We start from the raw sequence: 19,780 nt of genomic DNA, 5'->3' as shown, positions 1-19,780 counted from the left end.
ATCTGGGACAAGGACGAACTACCCTCAGAGCTCAGGGATGCTCTGATAGTGACCATCTTCAAAAAGGGAGACAAGGCAGAGTGTGGGAACTACAGAGGCAATTCCCTCCTGTCAACCACAGGCAAAGTAGTTACACATCTCCTTGCCAACCGACTGCTAGGCCAGTCTGAGGATGTACTCCCAGAATCGCAGTGTGGCTTCCGCCCATCCAGAGGTACTGCAGATATGATTTTAACAGCACGCTAACAAGAGAAATGGCGGGAACAAAAGAAGCCATTGTGCATGGCCTTCATAGACCTAACAAAATCCTTAGACACAGTTGACCGCCACTCTCTGGCAGATACTCTCGAAATATGGCTGCCCTGACAATTCATTGGAATACTGAGGCTTCTGCATGATGACATGTCTGTGCAACAATGGCTCTGAGTCAGAGCCCGTCACTGTGGAGATGGATCAAACAGGGCTCCATCATCGCACCCACCTGGTTTGCCGTCTTCATCGCTGCCACCTCATTAGCCAAGACCTGCCACAATAAATTCTAATCCTGTACCGGACAGATGGCAGGCTGTTCATCCTCAACAGGTTCAAGGCCAAAAGCGAAGTCTTCACCATCACCCTCATGGAGCTTCAGTATGCCGACGACAATGCCATCGCAGCACACTCCGAAGTAGACCCCCAAGTGAATCCTGGATGCCTTGGCCAAGGCATACAGGCCCCTGGGTCTAGCCTTGAATTTAAAGAAGACATAAATCCTTTCCCAACCAACACCCAACAAGACCCCTACTCCGCCCACAATACAGGTTGACAATAACACCCTTGAAAATGTGAATCACTTCCCATACCTTGGCAGCCTTCTCTCCTCCAAAGCCGACCTTGACTCAGAGATAAATCACCGCTTGAGTTGTGCCAGTGGAGCTTACGCAAGACCGAGAAAAATTGTATTTGAAGACCATTACCTACAGGTCCAAATGAAACTCTTGGTCTACAAAGCTGTTGTCCTCCCCACATTGCTATATGGCTGAATAATTGCAACATTTACCTGAAGCTAACGCTGCAAATAGCACTGCTGGGTGATTTAAAAAGTCATAGTCAATTGATCAATACTATAATACTACTATAATACTAGCTCAGCTGGTAGAGCATGGCGCTTGTAACGCCAATGTAGTGGGTTCGATCCCCGTGACCACCCATACACAAAAATGTATGCACGCATGACTGTAAGTCGCTTTGGATAAAAGCGTCTGCTAAATGGCATATTATTATTATTATTTACTCTTAGGGAGCTGCACTACACGAAAAATATCTCCACCGTGCCACAGAGGACAAGAAACAGCTACGCAAGGAGAGACAACACCAGGGAGGCCCTACCGCAACCACCCCTCACGGATCGGCCTCTACAGCCATCTGAAGACCCACAAATAGAAGACCCCATGGAGGACAATCATACTCGACTCGAGTGATCACCGATGGATGAGATGTGGCGTGTCAACATGCGTCAGCCAGGTCAGGTTGCTGGATTTGCCCCGAGGGAGACAGCCTAATGGACTCTTAATAAATCATGCAAGTACACTAAAGCCCTCACCTTTACAGATGATTGTCATATCCTATAAGTAGTTTGTCTTATCATAACTAGGGCAACACGTTTTTCCTGGCCAGAGCAGAGCAGATCCCTGAGAGTTCATGTCCTCTGTTTCACTCAAGAGGAGAAATCCCACAGGGCTGAGACTAACACATTACAAACCTAGTCAGACATACAGTGGGGAGAACAAGTATTTGATACACTGCCGATTTTGTAGGTTTTCCTACTTACAAAGCATGTAGAGGTCTGTAATTTTTATCATAGGTACACTTCAACCGTGAGAGACGGAATCTAAAACAAAAATCCAGAAAATCACATTGTATGATTTTTAAGTAATTCATTTGCATTTTATTGCATGACATAAGTATTTGATACATCAGAAAAGCAGAACTTAATATTTGGTACCAAATCCTTTGTTTGCAATTACAGAGATCATACGTTTCCTGTAGGTCTTGACCAGGTTTGCACACACTGCAGCAGGGATTTTGGCCCACTCCTCCATCCAGATCCTTCAGGTTTCGGGGCTGTCGCTGGGCAATACGGACTTTCAGCTCCCTCCAAAGATTTTCTATTGGGTTCAGGTCTGGAGACTGGCTAGGCCATTCCAGGACCTTGAGATGCTTCTTACGGAGCCACTCCTTAGTTGCCCTGGCTGTGTGTTTCGGGTCGTTGTCATGCTGGAAGACTCAGCCACGACCCATCTTCAATGCTCTTACTGAGGGAATGAGGTTGTTGGCCAAGATCTTGCGATACATGGCCCCATCCATCCTCCCCTCAATACGGTGCAGTCGAAAAGCATCCCCAAAGAATGTTGTTTCCACCTCCATGCTTCACGGTTGGGATGGTGCTCTTGGGGTTGTACTCATCCTTCTTCTTCCTCCAAACACGGCGAGTGGAGTTTAGACCAAAAAGCTCTATTTTTGTCTCATCAGACCATATGACGTTCTCCCATTCCTCCTCTGGATCATCCAGATGGTCATTGGCAAACTTCAGATGGGCCTGGACATGCGCTGGCTTGAGCAGGGGGACCTTGCGTGCGCTGCAGGATTTTAATCCATGACGGCGTAGTGTGTTACTAATGGTTTTCTTTGAGACTGTGGTCCCAGCTCTCTTCAGGTCATTGACCAGGTCCTGCCATGTAGTTCTGGGCTGATCCCTCACCTTCCTCATGATATAATAATAATAATAATAATAATAATAATATGCCATTTAGCAGACGCTTTTATCCAAAGCGACTTACAGTCATGTGTGCATACATTTTTACGTATGGGTGGTCCCGGGGATCGAACCCACTACCCTGGCATTACAAGCGCCATGCTCTACCAATTGAGCTACATAGGACCACAATCATTGATGCCCCACGAGGTGAGATCTTGCATGGAGCCCCAGACCGAGAGTGATTGACCGTCATCTTGAACTTCTTCCATGTTGTAATAATTGCGCCAACAGTTGTTGCCTTCTCACCAAGCTGCTTGCCTACTGTCCTGTAGCCCATCCCAGCCTTGTGCAGGTCTACAATTTTATCCAAGATGTCCTTACACAGCTCTCTGGTCTTGGCCATTGTGGAGAGGTTGGAGTCTGTTTGATTGAGTGTGTGGACAGGTGTCTTTTATACAGGTAACGAGTTAAAACAGGTGCAGTTAATACAGGTAATGAGTGGAGAACAGGAGGGCTTCTTAAAGAAAAACGAACAGGTCTGTGAGAGCCGGAATTCTTACTGGTTGGTAGGTGATCAAATACTTATGTCATGCAATAAAATGCAAATGAATTACTTAAAAATCATACAATGTGATTTTCTGGATTTTTGTTTTAGATTCCATCTCTCACAGTTGAAGTGTACCTATGAAAAAAATTACAGACCTCTACATGCTTTGTAAGTAGGAAAACCTGCAAAATCGGCAGTGTATCAAATACTTGTTCTCCCCACTGTCTCTGCATATGCAAACCAGTAATAGTAACAGGGTGATGATGAGGATTGCTTTGATGTTTTATTTAACGATTGCCATGCCTCATTGCTTATTACCTTTAATTAGATTAACTAACTACAGCTTGTTCTGAGTCAGGACCCTCTCCTCTCCACTGCCTAAATTAAATTACTGTACTCTCCTAGGTACTTAACATAGGACTGACGTCAGCCTGCTTTAAACTCTCTGTTAGGAGTTACTCTTGCAGTAAGTGTAAAACAGAGAAAATAACAGAAATGAGACTGTTTCTAGTACTCTGGTGTTCAGTGAAATGCTTTGGAGCCATGGTTCACACATCTTTCTTGATTGTCAAAATAATTTGGCTATTTGTCTTAAGACTCCAGACAGACAGTAGCCCTGATAAAGTCAACAGGAACTGAAGAGGAACCAGAAGGTAGTCTTACCACTGACAAATCCGTTGCCGCGGCTCTGGCTCCTGTTGAGAGCCCCCTGTATGGCTGGTGGGAAGGGCTTGCCTGGGGTGGGCTGCTGGGTGTACATGGAGTAGATGGAGCTGGCTGCCAGGGTCTGGGGCTTGGTCAGGTCTTTAGGCAGCTCTGGGGTGAAGGGTCTGACAGTGGCCGCCGGAGGGGGGTCCTGCTTTGAGGGCAGGGGCAGGGTCTGGCTCTGGGAGGAGGGCAGGGAGACATGGGCCTGTGGGCCCCCCTGGGATTGCTGATGCTGGCTGGGAGGCTTGGCCTTGGGGAAGGTGCCTGTGTTGAGGCCTTGCTTGCCATAGGGGGCACCACTGGGGGCTTTGGGTTTGCTGGCAACGGGTGGGGGCACCTTAACTGGGGGTTTAGCAACAGACTGGGGAAAGGAGGAGACGGAGAGAAGCTGGTTAGACCACAGAGGAATGGCACGCACACACACACACAACTGATCAAGGAGAACTCCTGATGTCAAGAGTTCATGTCCATGATATTTACATTACAGTTGACCCATCACAATACAGCCATTCAGCCGATAATTATCCTGCACTACTTACAGTGAGTGCACACAATAAGTCATGCTCAATCTAGCTGCTTTGCAAATACATCCACTCAGTTCAAGGTTGATTAGATTGAGCAGTAATAATGAGCAGTATGAACAGAAGGTCAAGTGCCTTGTTAAGGCAGGATGCATTATTATCTAGATCTGTAACAGCATGGTTCTGAAGCACTGTTCTTCTTCTCATTTAACCCCATTACTCGCAGGCTTACACTCAAACCTCTGCATGGAAAAACAAATGTCCTGTTAAAGGTGTACTATGTACATGTATTTGTAGGTACATGTGTCTGTGTGTGTGCATTGGAGAAACTGCTCTAAGCTGTTGGTAGGAAAGTTGGCAGGTATTGGACTCAGTTTAATGAAATGTTCAGTTTTCTGACTTTCTGGGCACCATCCATTTTGGGTCTGCAGTAAAAACAGCTAAGCAGCCATTTTTGTTCAGTTGCACAGTTTTTACCTGGGAGTCTCTGACCAGGTCGTCACTGCTCTGGTTCTTGCGGAGGGAGGCGGCTGGCACCTCAGTGGGCTCAAACATGGAGAACGGACGCACCCTCCTGTCCTTATTCATCCCCTCAGTCTCATCTACACACACACAACAACAACACAGGTGTAAACATAACTAGACACACATACAGGGAAAACAATCACAAAACCCTATCTGGACTGTGTAACTACTTAAGTGCATATTCAAGGATAGTAAAGTGGAAGTTTGAGTCTTGTGCTCATGTTTGTGTGGGTTCGCGGATATGATTTGGCCACTACATATCTGGTCATTGTGTGGTCGAGTCTTACAGTCATATTTATGTGTGGTTGTGCTGTGGGGGTGGTTACCTTGCTCTGTGTTGGGGCTGGAGTGAGAGGTCATTCTGGGCAGTGTGGAGGATGACCTATGACTACTGCTGTTGGACTCTGGTCCCAAAGGGCCCCACTCTGCCAGTTTACCTGAGAGAGGGGGGTGAGGGTGGTGGTGGTCAGGGAGTTGTGGTTTAAGGGGTGTTTTCTAACAATACTTTCAATTGAAACCAATAGAAGGTGAAATATGTTTAGAAAGGGTCTGGCCAAAACTGGGCTATATAGCAATACAGGAAAACCCCTGTGGTAGGGTCTTCTGTTTTCTCAACAAAATTAAGACAGTACAGGAGAGCAAAATGTGGTAGAACTAGCTAGTTCTTTCCATCTTTCGCATTTCCTCAATAACTGATTTAGACCTGATCGGGCCAGTCCGAAACCACATGATTGTCAGACTGTCAGTTCTGCTGGCGGTAATGTGATTGTTCCAACTGACCCATTTAGAATGCTGCCGAATCCAGAGTGGAAGGAGAATATGAACAGGCACGGTTTAATTCAACAAACAGGCAGTATCGTCTCACAGCAAAACATACAACAGAGATCTGGCAGAAAGAGAGATGATGATGAAAAATAATGGAAACTTAAGTAAATGAGGGATAAAAAGTATATTGAAAGCAGGTGCTTCCACACAGGTGTGGTTCCTGTGATAATTAAGCTATTAACATCCTATCATGCCTAGGGTCATGTATAGAAATGCTGGGCAGGCCATTATTTGGGCTATGCCCCCATCCACAGGGCAGGAATGGTCACTGAATGGTTTGATGAACATGAAAACAATGTAAGCCATATGGCATGGCCGTCTCAGTCACCAGATTTCAGCCCAATTGAACACTTATGGGAGATTCTGGAGCTGCGCCTGAGACAGCGTTTTCCACCACCATCAACAAAACACTAAATTATGGAATTTCTTGTGGAAGAATGGTGTCGCATGATCCTCCAACAGAGTTCCAGACACTTGTAGAATCCATACCAAGGTGCATTGAAGCTGTTCTGGCCCAAAACCCTATTAAGACACTATGTTAGTGTTTCCTTTATTTTGGCAGTTACCTGTAGATGAGGTAAATTGATAGTAGCCATTTGACCAATCTGAGGAGAATACTACTGAGCTTTCCCTGGTTCAACCTCTGAATGCACAATCACACAGCAACATGAGGGCTGGTATTCCACCCTGGCAGACATACAATAAGTCGCCATTTAGTGGTGGAAGAGTTATGAATAAGAAGGTAGGCTGTGATCTCAGACGGGAACAACAACACGGCAACATAACCACTGATTCAAGGTCCAGTATCTTTTAAATCCCCCTAATGGTTCATGTTCAAATTAGGAGTAGGGTAATCGGATCCTAGATCTATGGTTAGGGGCATCGGTAGAGGAAATAGCCACACCAGAGCACCAAGGCCGTAGGCTACCTTCTGAGCTTAGAGTCACGTCACAACCAGAGCCCGTCTATCAACAGGGGTATCTCAGAATCCTCGGCTCCTGTTGAGGGTGGGGAACTCAATCACATGTCAAACCTCTTACAAGCTCGTCATCGTGATTTTATTTATCACTCAGCTGAGGTAGAGATATAGAGTACCAACCATAGTTAAAAGGGGAATGTGAGGGAAAGAGGTGGAGTGGAGACTTCAGCAGAAGAATTGACAGGCACACTTTGCCAGGGCCAAGAGGGAAGACGTGAGAAGGGAAAGGTGAAGGGAACATGTGTAAGGTTGAGGTCACTGTCTCACCTGTGTTGGCCTTGCCCTGTGGGTCTGGGTGTGCGGGGAGGTTGGCGGTGCCGTCGGGGTATACAGCAGGTTTGACCAGCAGCTCGTGTCTCACTGGGCCGCGAGGCATGGTGGACGACTGGATGTACGGGCCGACAGCCGCCACACGAGAAGGACCCTGCTGCTGCTGCTGACCCGCCAGACCATCAGAGGGCAGCTAGAGGGAGAAAGAGAGATGGAGGGAGGGAGAGAGTAACACTGACAGTTCAGAGCAAGACAAACACACAGATCCACCTTGTCATCAGTGGGGAGGAACAACAGGGTCACTCACTGAGAGACAAACACAGTATGTAAAGAGTGAAAAGTACATCACAAAAACAGATAATACATTTCTTAAGCATCTCCCTCAGCTTAGTAGTAGATTACGCTGTTAGTCTATTTGCCACTATTCCTAAATACGGAGTGGTTGAAGTTCTGAATTAAAATATGATAAGCTAATTTAGGGGAGCTAAACAATGTTGAAAAATACTCCAACTACCCCACATAAAGCTTGATCAAGTTTAACTCTGAAACATTTAGAAAAAAAGCCAGACCAAACTATCAGCTCTCTTTACTTTCTAACATGGCCAAAGCCCTTCTCCAAAAGTTTTTGTTTCAGAAAACAAACTTTAGCAGTTGTGTGAAACAAGGTCTTACACAACCGAGCAGATTAAATACGTCAAGCCATGCCCTTTAAAACAAGATCAATCAACTGCACATCGCTACTGGAAACAGAAATGCAGTAAATCCTACAGCTGCTGCTGCTCTGCCAAGTCATGCTGAAGAGATCAGTGTGTGTCTATGTCTGTATGTCAGGTCCACCTCTGCCATTAATTACTGTACCTGGGGATGAGTGTCTTTTGAAGCCCTCTCCTTACCAGGGTAGCCATTCTTGAGAAAACAAAAACACAAAAGGCAATAGCAGTTGAACACACTAGTAGTCAAAGCCCATACAAGTACATAAGTCACTATTGATCAGTTCCTCCCATATGTTCAGAAGTAGCGAGGTGATTCTAGGCTGGCATCTTTCAGGCTAGCGTCTTGAGACCAATGTGGTTGAAACATGCCTACCAGGTGATGTCAGACAGACCCTTGCTGTGTAGTTGGCCAGAGAGAAGGGTAAACGTAATGGCTCTTTGTGGCTGCCTCAAAAAGCTCTGCTCATTATGATTCATGGCAGACTGTCACTAAATCACCTCCTCAAAGAGTCCTGCTCTATTCAGCCTTCAGCTTCTCTGCTTTTATCTGTAATAACTACAGTACATACATATTACACCTTTACCTCTTCAGAGCTTTCCTTTCTTTACCTCAGCTCTTCCCTTCAACAAAGGAGAGAGGACTTAAAAAGATGGACTTTTTTAATATTGTATTAAATTATTTTCTACTTGTGGTTTTCATTTATATAAAATTATTAAGTATGCCTATTAAGGGAAGGATTAATTCCACTACAGTATGTGGTTGAATTACTAATTCTGTGAGTTTTAGCACTGCATATTAGAGGGGGATCTAATGGTATAGAATGTGTTTTGCTTAGTATACACTTTCATCGAGAGCAGCTTACAAAGCAGACTATTTGTGACTCGTTTCAGGAAACTAGGCATATGTCGCACGTCACTACTTTACACGAGCGGCATTTGATCGTAAACATTAATTCTTTATCAAAATGCGTTTTTGGGCAGAAATGCCTTCTGGAACATGTGCATTTTCATGTGCCTTAATAACAAACTTGTATTCCATCCATATATACGAATACAATTGTTAAATTACGAGCCTAGTTGGTTTAGCCACGGAAAAAGACAGGAACCTTCCCGCTAGCCGGAGAGGAAGGAAACCGCTCAGGGATTTCACCAGTTTATTGGCTGTGATTGGAGAAAACTGAGGATGGATAAACAACATTGTAGTTACAAAGTGTTATGTTTGGGGCAAATCCAATACAACACATTACTGAGTTCAACTCTCCATATTTTCAAGCATAGTGGTGGCTGCATCATGTTATGGGTATGCTTGTAATTGTTAAGGACTGGGGAATGTTTCATGATAAAAAATAAACGGAATGGAGCTAAGCACAGGCAAAATCCTAGAGGAAAACCTGGTTCAGTCGGCTTTCCATCAGACACTGGGAGATTAATTCACAATTCAGCAGGACAATAACCTAAAACACAAGGCTAAAAATCTACACTGGAGTTGTTTACCAAGACGACAGTGAATGTTCATGAGTGGCCGAGTGACAGTTTTGACTTAAATCTACAAGAAGATCTATGGCAAGACCTGAAAATGGTTGTTTAGCAATGATCAAAAACCAATTTCACAGAGCTTGAAGAATTTTCTAAAGAATTAATGGGCTAATGTTGTATACTCCAGGTGTGGAAAGCTCCTAGAGACTTACCCAGAAAAAGTAACAGCTGTAATCGCTGCGAAAGGTGCTTCTACAAAGTATTGACTGGGGTCATTTTCAAGAAATGTGCAAACATTTCCCTTTTTTTTTTTTTTTCCACTTTGTCATTATTGGGTATTGTGTGTAGATGGGTTCGATATTTTTATTTTTAAATTCATTTCGAATTCTGGTTCTAACAACAAAATGTGGAATATAAAAGTCAAGGGGTATGAATACTTTCTGAAGGCACTGTAAATCTAGACTCCCCACATTAAGTTAGTTTGATTGAAATACAACATGATAGAGTTATCAAGGAAAGTAAAGGGTGTTGTCTATTCATTTGACAGTGGTTTTGTTTCTATTAAAATACCACTAATCGAGGATAGATTCTGTAAAATGCCCACCACATGTAACATGTCAAATCATAATAAAATCATGCCTGTGATTTACTAACATAGTTTAAGAAATTGAGTGTCAGAGCAAATCCACAACCACTCTGAGTTTCCATTTGACAAACACTCCATGCCCTTACACGTTGTTCTAGTACACTAATGGCTACAGCAAATCTCATGTGTCCTGACAATTTCCTCACAAAATCTTTCAAAGACAGATTAAAAAGTTCCATGTTTACATAGATTAAAGTTCCATGGAAACCACAGGAGTCAAAAACAATTCAGAGGAAGAGGGGCAGAGAGATACCAGGCAGTGATACCATCTCCTCTGGCATTCCTGTCTGTCCGTTTGCCTGCCTGAGCTCTAGTCTCCTCCCCTCTCCTGGAGTTGTTTTTGCCAAGCTGGGCTGAAGAGAGGGAGTGTTGAGTGTAAACTGAGATAGCAAATCAATCCTGTGACATGATCAAAACAATGATTCATTCCACCAGTGTCCTTCAATCCTGATCTTTGGGAGCCACCGGGGGTGCAGGCTTTTGCTCCAGCCAAGCACTAAAATACCTGAATCAGGTGTTAGTACTGGGCTGGGAGAAACATCTCCCCACGCTGTGGGTCTCAGGGACCAGGGTTGAAGAATGCTGAATAGATTGAGATTGAACAAGTGAAATGTGGAAGGAGAGCTATGAGGGTATTTCAGTCCTGTGAGTCAGTGATTTGTTTGTCAGTGCAGAAAGGCAGCGAGAGACACGTTTGAGGAGTCTTACTTTTTTGATAGAGGCCGGCTCTGAGGGCCAGGGCATCTTGGGCTTTCAGAGGTAAACAAAATACAGTGTGTTTATACTCTCCAGCCCCTAGGGGGCGCTCAGGTTATCACTTTTGATGGGGTGTGCTTCACTATGTAAACAGTTCCATTTCTTTCACCAAGTCTTGAGATGTCAAAGTAGGTGTTCTGCATTTATGTGTGTGTGCGAGTGCGTATGTGTTTGTGCGAGTGCGTATGTGTTTGTGCTTGCGCTTCTGTACAGTATGTGTGTAGTGTATGTACACTACGTGTGTGTACTCACAGGCAGGTTCTCTTTCTGCTGCAGAGCGGCCTTCTTCTTCCAAAGGCGGTCTCGGAGCTCACTGACCCGTTTGTCCATAGAGGCCACCTCCAGGTTGCGCTTGTTCAGACTGTCTCTCTGATGCTGCAGCTTGGCATTCTGCTCCTGGTTCAGCTTATTACGCAGCTAGAGGGGACAAGAGATGACATGTCAGAGAGCTGAACTCGGATGGAGGACAGGGTAGAGGACATGCAGTGCGCCATCAGAAAGTATTCATACCCCTTCACTTATTCCACATTTTGTTGTGTTAGTCTGAATTTAAAATGGATTAAATTGATTTTGTTTCTCACCCATCTACACACAATACCCAATAATGACAAAGTGAAAACATGTTTTTAGAAATGTTAGCAAATTTACTGAAAATCAAATACAGAAATATATAATTTACATAAGTATTCACACCCCTGAGTTAATACATGTTAAAATCACCTTTGGCAGCGATTACAGCGGTGAGTCTTTCTGGGTAAGTCTAAGAGCTTTGCACACCTTGATTGTACAATATTTGCACATTATTCTTTAAAACAATTCTTCAAGCTCTGTCAAGTTGGTTGTTGATCATTGCTAGACAGCCAATTTCAAGTCTTGCCATAGATTTTCAAGCCGTTTTAAGTCAAAACTGTAACTAGGCCACTTATGAACATTCATTGTCGTCTTGGTAAGCAACTCCAGTGTATATTTGGGCTTGTGATTTAGGTTATTGTCCTGCTGAAAGGTGAATTTGTCTCCCACTGTCTTTGTAAAGCAGACTGAACTAGGTTTTTTTTCCAGGATTTTGCCTGTGTTTAGCACTATTCAATTTATTTTTATACTAAAAACACTCCCTTCCCGATGACAAGCATACCCATAACATGATGCAACCACCACCATGCTTGAAAATATGAAGAGTGGTACTCAGTGATGTGTTGTGTTGGATTTGCCCCAAACATAACGCTTTGTATTCAGGACATAAAGTTAATTTCTTGGCCACATTTTTTGCAGTTTTACTTTAGTGCCTTATTAAAAACAGAATGCATGTTTTGGAATATTTTATTCTGTACAGGCTTCCATCTTTTCACTGTCATTTAGGTAAGTATTGTGGAGTAACTACAATGTTGTTGATCCCATCCTCAGTTTTCTCCCATCACAGCCATTAAACTCTAACTGTTTTAAAGTCACGTATGGCCTCAGGGTGAAATCCCTGAGCGGTTTCCTTCCTCTCCGGTAACGGAGTTAGGAACGACGCCTGTATCTTTGTAGTGACTGAGTGTATTGATACACAATCCAAAGTGTAATTAATAACTTCACCATGCTCAAATGGATATTCAATGTCTGCTTTTTTTTTTTTTACCCATCTACCAATAGGTGCCCTTCTTTGCGAGGCATTGAAAAACCTCCCTGGTCTGTGGTTGAATCGGTGTTTGAAATTCACTGCTTGGCTGAGGGACCTTACAGATAATTGTACGTGTGGGGTACAAAGATGAGGTAGTCATTCAAAAATCATGTTAAACACTATTATTGCACAAAGACTGAGTCCATGCAACTTATGTGATTTGTTAAGCAAATTATTACTCCTGAACTTATTTAGGCTTGCCATAACAAAGGGGTTGAATCCTTATTGACTCAAGACATTCAGCTTCTCATTTCTTTATTCATTTGTAAAAATTTAAAAAAACATTATTCCATTTTGACATTATGGGGTACTGTGTGTAGGCCAGTGACAAAATTAAATTGCTATTGAATACATTTTTAATTCAGGCTGTAACAGAACAAAATGTGGAAAAAGTCAAGGGGTGTGAATACTTTCTGAAGGCACTGTATGAGGCTATGAACCAGTGGTTCTGCTGGCTCAGTTGATAGGGCATGGTGTTAGAGAGAGTTAAGGGTTTGAGTCCCACACGAGCCACATGCAAAATGAATGTGATTTGGAATCAGACCTGGGTTAAATAGCATGCATATGGAAAACACTTTCTAACAACTGAGCTTCTGGGATTTAGTTCAGGTAAAATGGAATTTTCTATTGTCCCACATCTGCAAACTCCAAGCACACACACCTGTAGCTCCTTGTAGAGGCGGTCCAGTTCAGCCACAGAGCTCTGGTTGTCGTGGAAGGAGTCCATCTTGCCATTCTTGAGCATTTCCAGCTGTCTGCTGAGATCCTCCACCTTGGACACAGCCACCACCAGCTCCTTCTGCTTCTGTTGGAACATACTGTTCATCTGCTCTATCTCCTCCACTACAGGGCAGGGGGGGAAGAGACACATACACACAGGTTATAACCAATCGATCAGTCAGTCATCCTATAAAAATCCACCAATCAATTCACCACTCAATCAATCCAACAAACAATCAATCCCTTGCCCATCAATAGCAACACTGTGCTCACCCAGCTTGCCGTTGCTGAGGCGTTTTTGCTCCACCTGGCCCTTGAGGGCCCGGACCTTCTTCAGCCTGGTCTCCTGGTTCTCCACGTTCTCCCTTAGACGCTGCAGCTTCTCCTGCTCTGATGCTTGCTGCTGCTGCCTCTGCTCCTGCTGCTTCAGGTAGCGCAGACGCTGCTCCTAAAGAGAGGGGGAGTAGAGAAGAGAGCAGGAATGAAAAGAGGAGAGATTGAGTTATTACAGTGCTGTTGCTGCCTCTGCTGCTTCAGATTGTGCAGACACTGCTCCTGTGGAGGGGGAGGGGAGAAAAAATAGAGGATGTTATGGAGGCCTGCTGTTTTATAAACCATAGCGGCTGCTCCTACACCTTCCCTGAACAAAGTATTTTTCTTTTTTTTTTCTCCATCATTTCATAGACAGCCTACTATATCATTTTAAATGCCCATTCTGCTTTCCTTTTGATACAGCTAATGTAGTGATGTGCATTTTGGTGTATCTATGACCTGTTTTCAATTATATTGAATGCTGCTTTTATGGCATGCTATCCTGCCAAACATACAGTACCTGTCATTAGTTATAATTGAACATTTGACAAACGGAATATCACTACAGTCAGAAAGTTTAACAATGAACTACTCATTGCGCCATAAAACGTGACATGAATCTCCTGAGAAAGGTTATACTTTAAAACAATAGTGTATTTTCCAGCTCCATTACAGATGATCTGTAGTGATAGTAAGGCATGTTTACTTGGCTGCTCTCCTGGGTGATCAAATCAAATTAAGCTTTATTTATACAGCACATTTCAGACATGGAATACAACGCAATGTGCTTTAAATAAAAGCTGAAATATTTACTACACAACATACATAAGATAAAAAAAAAAAAAACAATGACACAAACTGAGCACCCTAAGGAAAAGCAACGCTAAACATATGTATTTTAAGATCTCTTTTAAATATGTCCACAGTTTCAGTCCCCCTCTTGGTCCTAGGCTTTGGGATGGTTAAAAGGCCAGTGCCAGAGGACCTGAGGGACCTACTTGGTACATAACTTAAAAGCATGTCTGACATGTATTGGGGTGCATAATCGTAGGTTGATTTAAGAAAAACAATAGAATAATCTTAAAATGAATTCTAAAACTCACAGGCAGCCAGTGCAGAGACCTTAAAACTGGTGTAATGTGTGCTCTCCGTCTGGTCTTGGTCAGTACCCGTGCTGCAGCATTCTGTATGTTTTGCAGTTGACCAATGGCTTTCTTGGGTAGACCAGACAGGAGAGCATTACAGTAGTCAAGCCTAATTGTAATAAAAGCATGGATGAGTCTCTCTGTATCAGCTTGGGAGGATTCAATAAGAGGGGCACTACAGTCTGATGACAGCCATGTTTCAGTGAGACACATGCAATCAACTTTGTGCTCTGTAACGAGGTCATTCACGAGAAAGGTCATATTCAATGAGTGTGGGCCACTCTGCCCCTGGGGCATCTGCCTCGAGGTACCAATAGAATAACAACCAATTTATTAACGTTACAACCACATTTTCTAACAGGTCTCCAATATATCAGAATGGTAGGAGATTACAGTTTGTATAAACTCATTAGAAGGCAGAGTTAAAGGAACATAAATTAGGTTTCTCACAATAATCATAGTGCCATTTCTACAGGAGTTGATACGCTTTCCAAGTCCTCTGTTGCTTATTCTGACAGGGAGAACTGGAGAACTACCAGACCCTGTCCGTCAGTATCTAAAACAGTTTGCGATGTTGCTGGAAATAATCCTAGAACCCCTGCGGTTAGGGTGAATCCAGTCAAAGTTGTCACAAAAAGAGACAATCCTGTAGTTGCAAAGTTTCTTCAGGTACTCGTTCAGGGCAAAGAGTCGGATGAAATGTTCGGAACCCCTTCAGTAGCACGGGAAGGGGGACAGAGATAATTATTCTCTTCCCTGTGCTAGCGAGGATGTTTAATTTTTTTGTAGTCCTCCCTCAGTTCGCCTAAAACGAAGGTCGTTAAAACCTACGTGAGTGACGATGGTGTCAATATTGGAGTAGTTGGCCAGAACCGTGGGCAGAGAGTTGATGTAATGGACATGGGCTCCTGGGTGACAGTGGACCCTGGTCGGTCCACAGACCGTGGGCAGGCCAAAATCTCTCACCATCGAGCTGCCCACAATGATGGTGGTCGTGATTGAATCCGATTGGGGAAGCAACCTGCTGAACTGCGGTGGCCATGGGGGACGGTGCAACTGGGCGGCCGCCGGCTGTTGGTATACACCCGGGATCCGTGCTCACTCCCGGGATTGGTAGGTCCGTCTCAAGCGGGGCAAAGCTGTTTGATAGCTGGATCGGATCTTCTCTAATAGATGAAGGGTGGCCAGACTGCCTCCCCGATCTCCTACGCCTTGCGAGTGTCCAGTCTCTCATGGGCCGCGGAGTTGAGCTTAACATCTGTCCGTTGGATTGGGACAGATAAACGCAGCCCGACTCATCGACAGCTGTGCTATAGGAGGCATTTAAAACTGAGATTCGGTTTGCCTGGGTTATAGCAAGGTCGGTGAACTTAGAAAGCAGGTTATCCTTTTCTCGCAGCCGAGCTAACAGCCGGAGGATCTCTTACCTAAGCTGCTTGATTGTGGTGCATTTAGGGCAGACAAATCCCTGTCCATTTTCCAGTTCCACCTTATCTTCATCTTGTGATTGTGAGGAAAACATCTCACACCTGACGCATTTGTGCCCAGCCGTGGATAAAAACACAGGTGGGCTAGCACTGCTAGCGTTAGCCTGCTCCATTTTCATGATGGCTATCAGCTAACTGCTACTTAACAGGAATCCGGGACACAAACTTGCGGTCTCAGACGTTAACGCTGACCGCCTCGCCGAATCCGAAGATACAAACTTTAGCTATGATTAAAAACTATTTAATTGAAACTATGTCATAAAAACAACAAACCGAGTGTAGACAGTACACTGTTCTGTTACGCGCTTTGATGATTGTTGCGTGATGACGTCTAGGGGCAAAATAAAGCTCAGGGCTACATTCCTAAGCTTGTTGTGCTATCCTCTGGGTTACCCTAACAAACATTTCGGATCAGCACACAGACAGAGAGAGAGCACAGGTGTGCACGCAGTGTGGAAAAGATTGGGTTGAGCCATGCAAGGCAGAACAGAAAAAAACACTTCTCAGTTTGACTGAGAAAAGAGACAGAAAAAACGATCTCAAGAGAATTCATCTCCATGAAACTTGAGCCTTGATAAATATAGGTACAAAACAATATAGCGGTGGAAAGTGAGGCTGTGGTTCAAGATGCCTCAGCAACTACAAAAACCTTTGAAGGAAAGAAACCCATCAATCAACCAAACTGTAATGTGTCTGCCTATTTCCCTCATTCATCTGCATCTGAAAAAAGTCCTTAGTTTATACCATGGTTATAGTGATTGATGAGCACAATCACATGTTAATGGGATGGGGAAAACCCAACACACTGAATAAACTCAATGGCTTATTGCCCTACATCCTACAGTAATGTTCTTACCTGTGCCACAATTCATCTGTACAACTATTTCCCTTATTTTCCTCTCCTTTGAAAGGCTGGTCACGACACACATGAACACCATCATCCCAGACAAACTGGACCCACTCAAATTCGCATACTGCCCCAACAGATCCACAGATGACGCAATCTCAATTGCACTTCACACTGCCCTCTCTCTCCTGGACAAGAGGAGAAATAACTATGTGAGAATGCTGATCATAGACTACAGCTCAGCGTTCAACATCATAGTCCCCTACAAGCTCATCACCAAGCTAGGAACCCTGGAACTGAACACCTCCCTCTGCAACTGGATCCTGGAATTCCTGACGGGCCGCCCCCAGGTGGTGAGGGTAGGCAACAGCACCTCAGGGTGCGTGCTTAGTCCCCTCCTGTACTCCCTGTTCACCCACGACTGCGTGGCCATGCATGACTCCAACACCATCATTAAGTTTGCTGATGACAAGATGGTGGTAGGCCTGATCACTTACAACGAGGAGACAGTCCATAGGGAGGTCGTCAGAGATTTAGCAGTGTGGTGCCAGGTCAACAACCTCTCCTTCAACGTCAGTAAGACCAAGGAGCTGATCGTGGACTATAGGAGAAAGAGAGGAGGGCAAGCTCCCATCCACATCGACGGGGCTGTAGTGTAGCGGGTCGAGAGGTTCAAGTTCCTTTGCGTCCACATCACTAAAGACTTAACATGGTCCACACACACCTGAACAGTCGGGAAGAGGGCCGGGCAGTGCCTCTTCCCCCTCAGTAGGCTGAAAAGGTTTGGCATGGGCCCTCGGATCCTCAAAAGGTTCTACAGCTGCACCATCGAGAGCATCTTGACAGGCTGCATCACCGCTTGGTATGGCAAATACATCGCCCTTGACTGCAAAGCACTACAGAGGGTGGTACGGACAGCGCCGTACATCACTGGGGCCAAACTCGCTGCCATCCAGAACCTCTATATCAGGCGGTGTCAGAGAAAGGCCCTAAAAATTGCCAAAGACTCCAGCCACCCAAGCCATAGACTGTTCACTCTGCTACCGTCCAGCAAACGGTAACAGAGCATCAGCTCTCTGACCCCCAAGCCATAAGACTGCTAAATAGCCACAAGACTGCTAAATAGTCAATTAGTTGTTACCCGAACTATCTGCACTGACCCTACACACATTCACTAGACTGCTGTATACAGTGGGGAGAACAAGTATTTGATACAATGCCGATTTTGCAGGTTTTCCTACTTACAAAGCATGTAGAGGTCTGTAATTTTTATCATAGGTACACTTCAACTGTGAGAGACGGAATCTAAAACAAAAATCCAGAAAATCACATTGTATGATTTTTTTATAATTAATTTGCATTTTATTGCATGACATAAGTATTTGATACATCAGAAAAGCAGAACTTAATATTTGGTACAGAATCCTTTGTTTGCAATTACAGTGATCATACGTTTCCTGTAGTTCTTCAGGTTTGCACATACTGCAACAGGGATTTTGGCCCACTCCTCCATACAGACCTTCTCCAGATCCTTCAGGTTTCGGGGCTATCGCTGTGCAATACGGACTTTCAGCTCCCTCCAAAGACTTTCTATTGGGTTCAAGTCTGGAGACTGGCTAGGCAACTCCAGGACCTTGAGATAATTCTTACGGAGCCACTCCTTAGTTGCCCTGGCTGTGTGTTTCGGGTCATTGTCATGCTGGAAGACCCAGCCACGACCCATCTTCAGTGCTCTTACTGAGGGAAGGATGTTATTGGCCAAGATCTCGCGATACATGGCCCCATCCATCCTCCCCTCAATACGGTGCAGTCGTCCTGTCTCCTTTGCAGAAAAGCATCCTCAAAGAATGATGTTTCCACCTCCATGCTTCACGGTTGGGATGGTGTTCTTGGGGTTGTACTCATCCTTCTTTTTCCTCCAAACACGGCGAGTGGAGTTTAGACCAAAAAGCTATATTTTTGTCTCATCAGACCACATGACCTTCTCCCATTCCTCCTCTGGATCATCCAGATAGTCATTGGCAAACTTCAGATGGGCCTGGACATGCGCTGGCTTGAGCAGGGGGACCTTGCGTGCGCTGCAGGATTTTAATCCATGACGGCGTAGTGTGTTACTAATGGTTTTCTTTGAGACTGTGGTCCCAGCACTCTTCAGGTCATTGACCAGGTCCTGCCGTGTAGTTCTGGGCTGATCCCTCACCTTCCTCATGATCATTGATGCCCCACGAGGTGAGATCTTGCATGGAGCCCCAGACCGAGGGTGATTGACCGTCATCTTGAACTTCTTCCATTTTCTAATAATTGCGCCAACAGTTGTTGCCTTCTCACCAAGCTGCTTGCCTATTGTCCTGTAGCCCATCCCAGCCTTGTGCAGGTCTACAATGTTATCCCTGATGTCCTTACACAGCTCTCTGGTCTTGGCCATTGTGGAGAGGTTGGAGTCTGTTTGATTTAGTGTGTGGACAGGTGTCTTTTATACAGGTAACGAGTTAAAACAGGTGCAGTTAATACAGGTAATGAGTGGAGAACAGGACGGCTTCTTAAAGAAAAACTAACAGGTCTGTGAGAGCCGGAATTCTTACTGGTTTGTTAGGTGATCAAATACTTATTTCATGCAATAAAATGCAAATTAATTATTAAAAAATCATACAATGTGATTTTCTGGATTTTTGTTTTAGATTCCGTCTCTCACAGTTGAAGTGTACCTATGATAAAAATTACAGACCTCTACATGCTTTGTAAGTAGGAAAACCTGCAAAATCGGCAGTGTATCAAATACTTGTTCTCCCCACTGTATACTGTGTACACACACTACATTGACACTCCCACACAACTCAAACACATACTTTTACATTCATAATTTGCTGCTGCTGTTCTTTATTTTACTCTTACTGTTATCTATCCTA

General features: G+C 44.4%; 1 protein-coding gene across 2 annotated transcripts in view; it reads right to left on the bottom strand.

Moving 5' to 3' along the window:
* LOC121570634 (apoptosis-stimulating of p53 protein 2) overlaps positions 1-19,780 on the bottom strand; it is a 67,665-nt gene that overhangs the window by 10,629 nt on the left and 37,256 nt on the right. The window contains exons 6-14 of one of the 2 annotated variants that reach the window (XM_041882112.2): positions 13,357-13,531; positions 13,025-13,206; positions 10,956-11,120; positions 10,656-10,697; positions 7,971-8,018; positions 7,110-7,305; positions 5,365-5,475; positions 4,991-5,115; positions 3,948-4,353 (exon numbers count right to left, since the gene is read on the bottom strand). In XM_041882112.2, coding sequence (XP_041738046.1) covers positions 3,948-4,353; positions 4,991-5,115; positions 5,365-5,475; positions 7,110-7,305; positions 7,971-8,018; positions 10,656-10,697; positions 10,956-11,120; positions 13,025-13,206; positions 13,357-13,531 — 1,450 coding nt within the window. The remainder of the gene's footprint in view (positions 1-3,947; positions 4,354-4,990; positions 5,116-5,364; positions 5,476-7,109; positions 7,306-7,970; positions 8,019-10,655; positions 10,698-10,955; positions 11,121-13,024; positions 13,207-13,356; positions 13,532-19,780) is intronic. The other variant, XM_041882118.2, reaches the window with a different exon arrangement.

The sequence above is a fragment of the Coregonus clupeaformis genome, chromosome 1 (genome assembly GCF_020615455.1).
Source record: "Coregonus clupeaformis isolate EN_2021a chromosome 1, ASM2061545v1, whole genome shotgun sequence".
Taxonomy (NCBI): domain Eukaryota; kingdom Metazoa; phylum Chordata; class Actinopteri; order Salmoniformes; family Salmonidae; genus Coregonus; species Coregonus clupeaformis.
The sequence above is the reverse complement of the archived record's forward strand: the minus strand, read 5'-3'. Positions and strand labels throughout refer to the sequence as shown.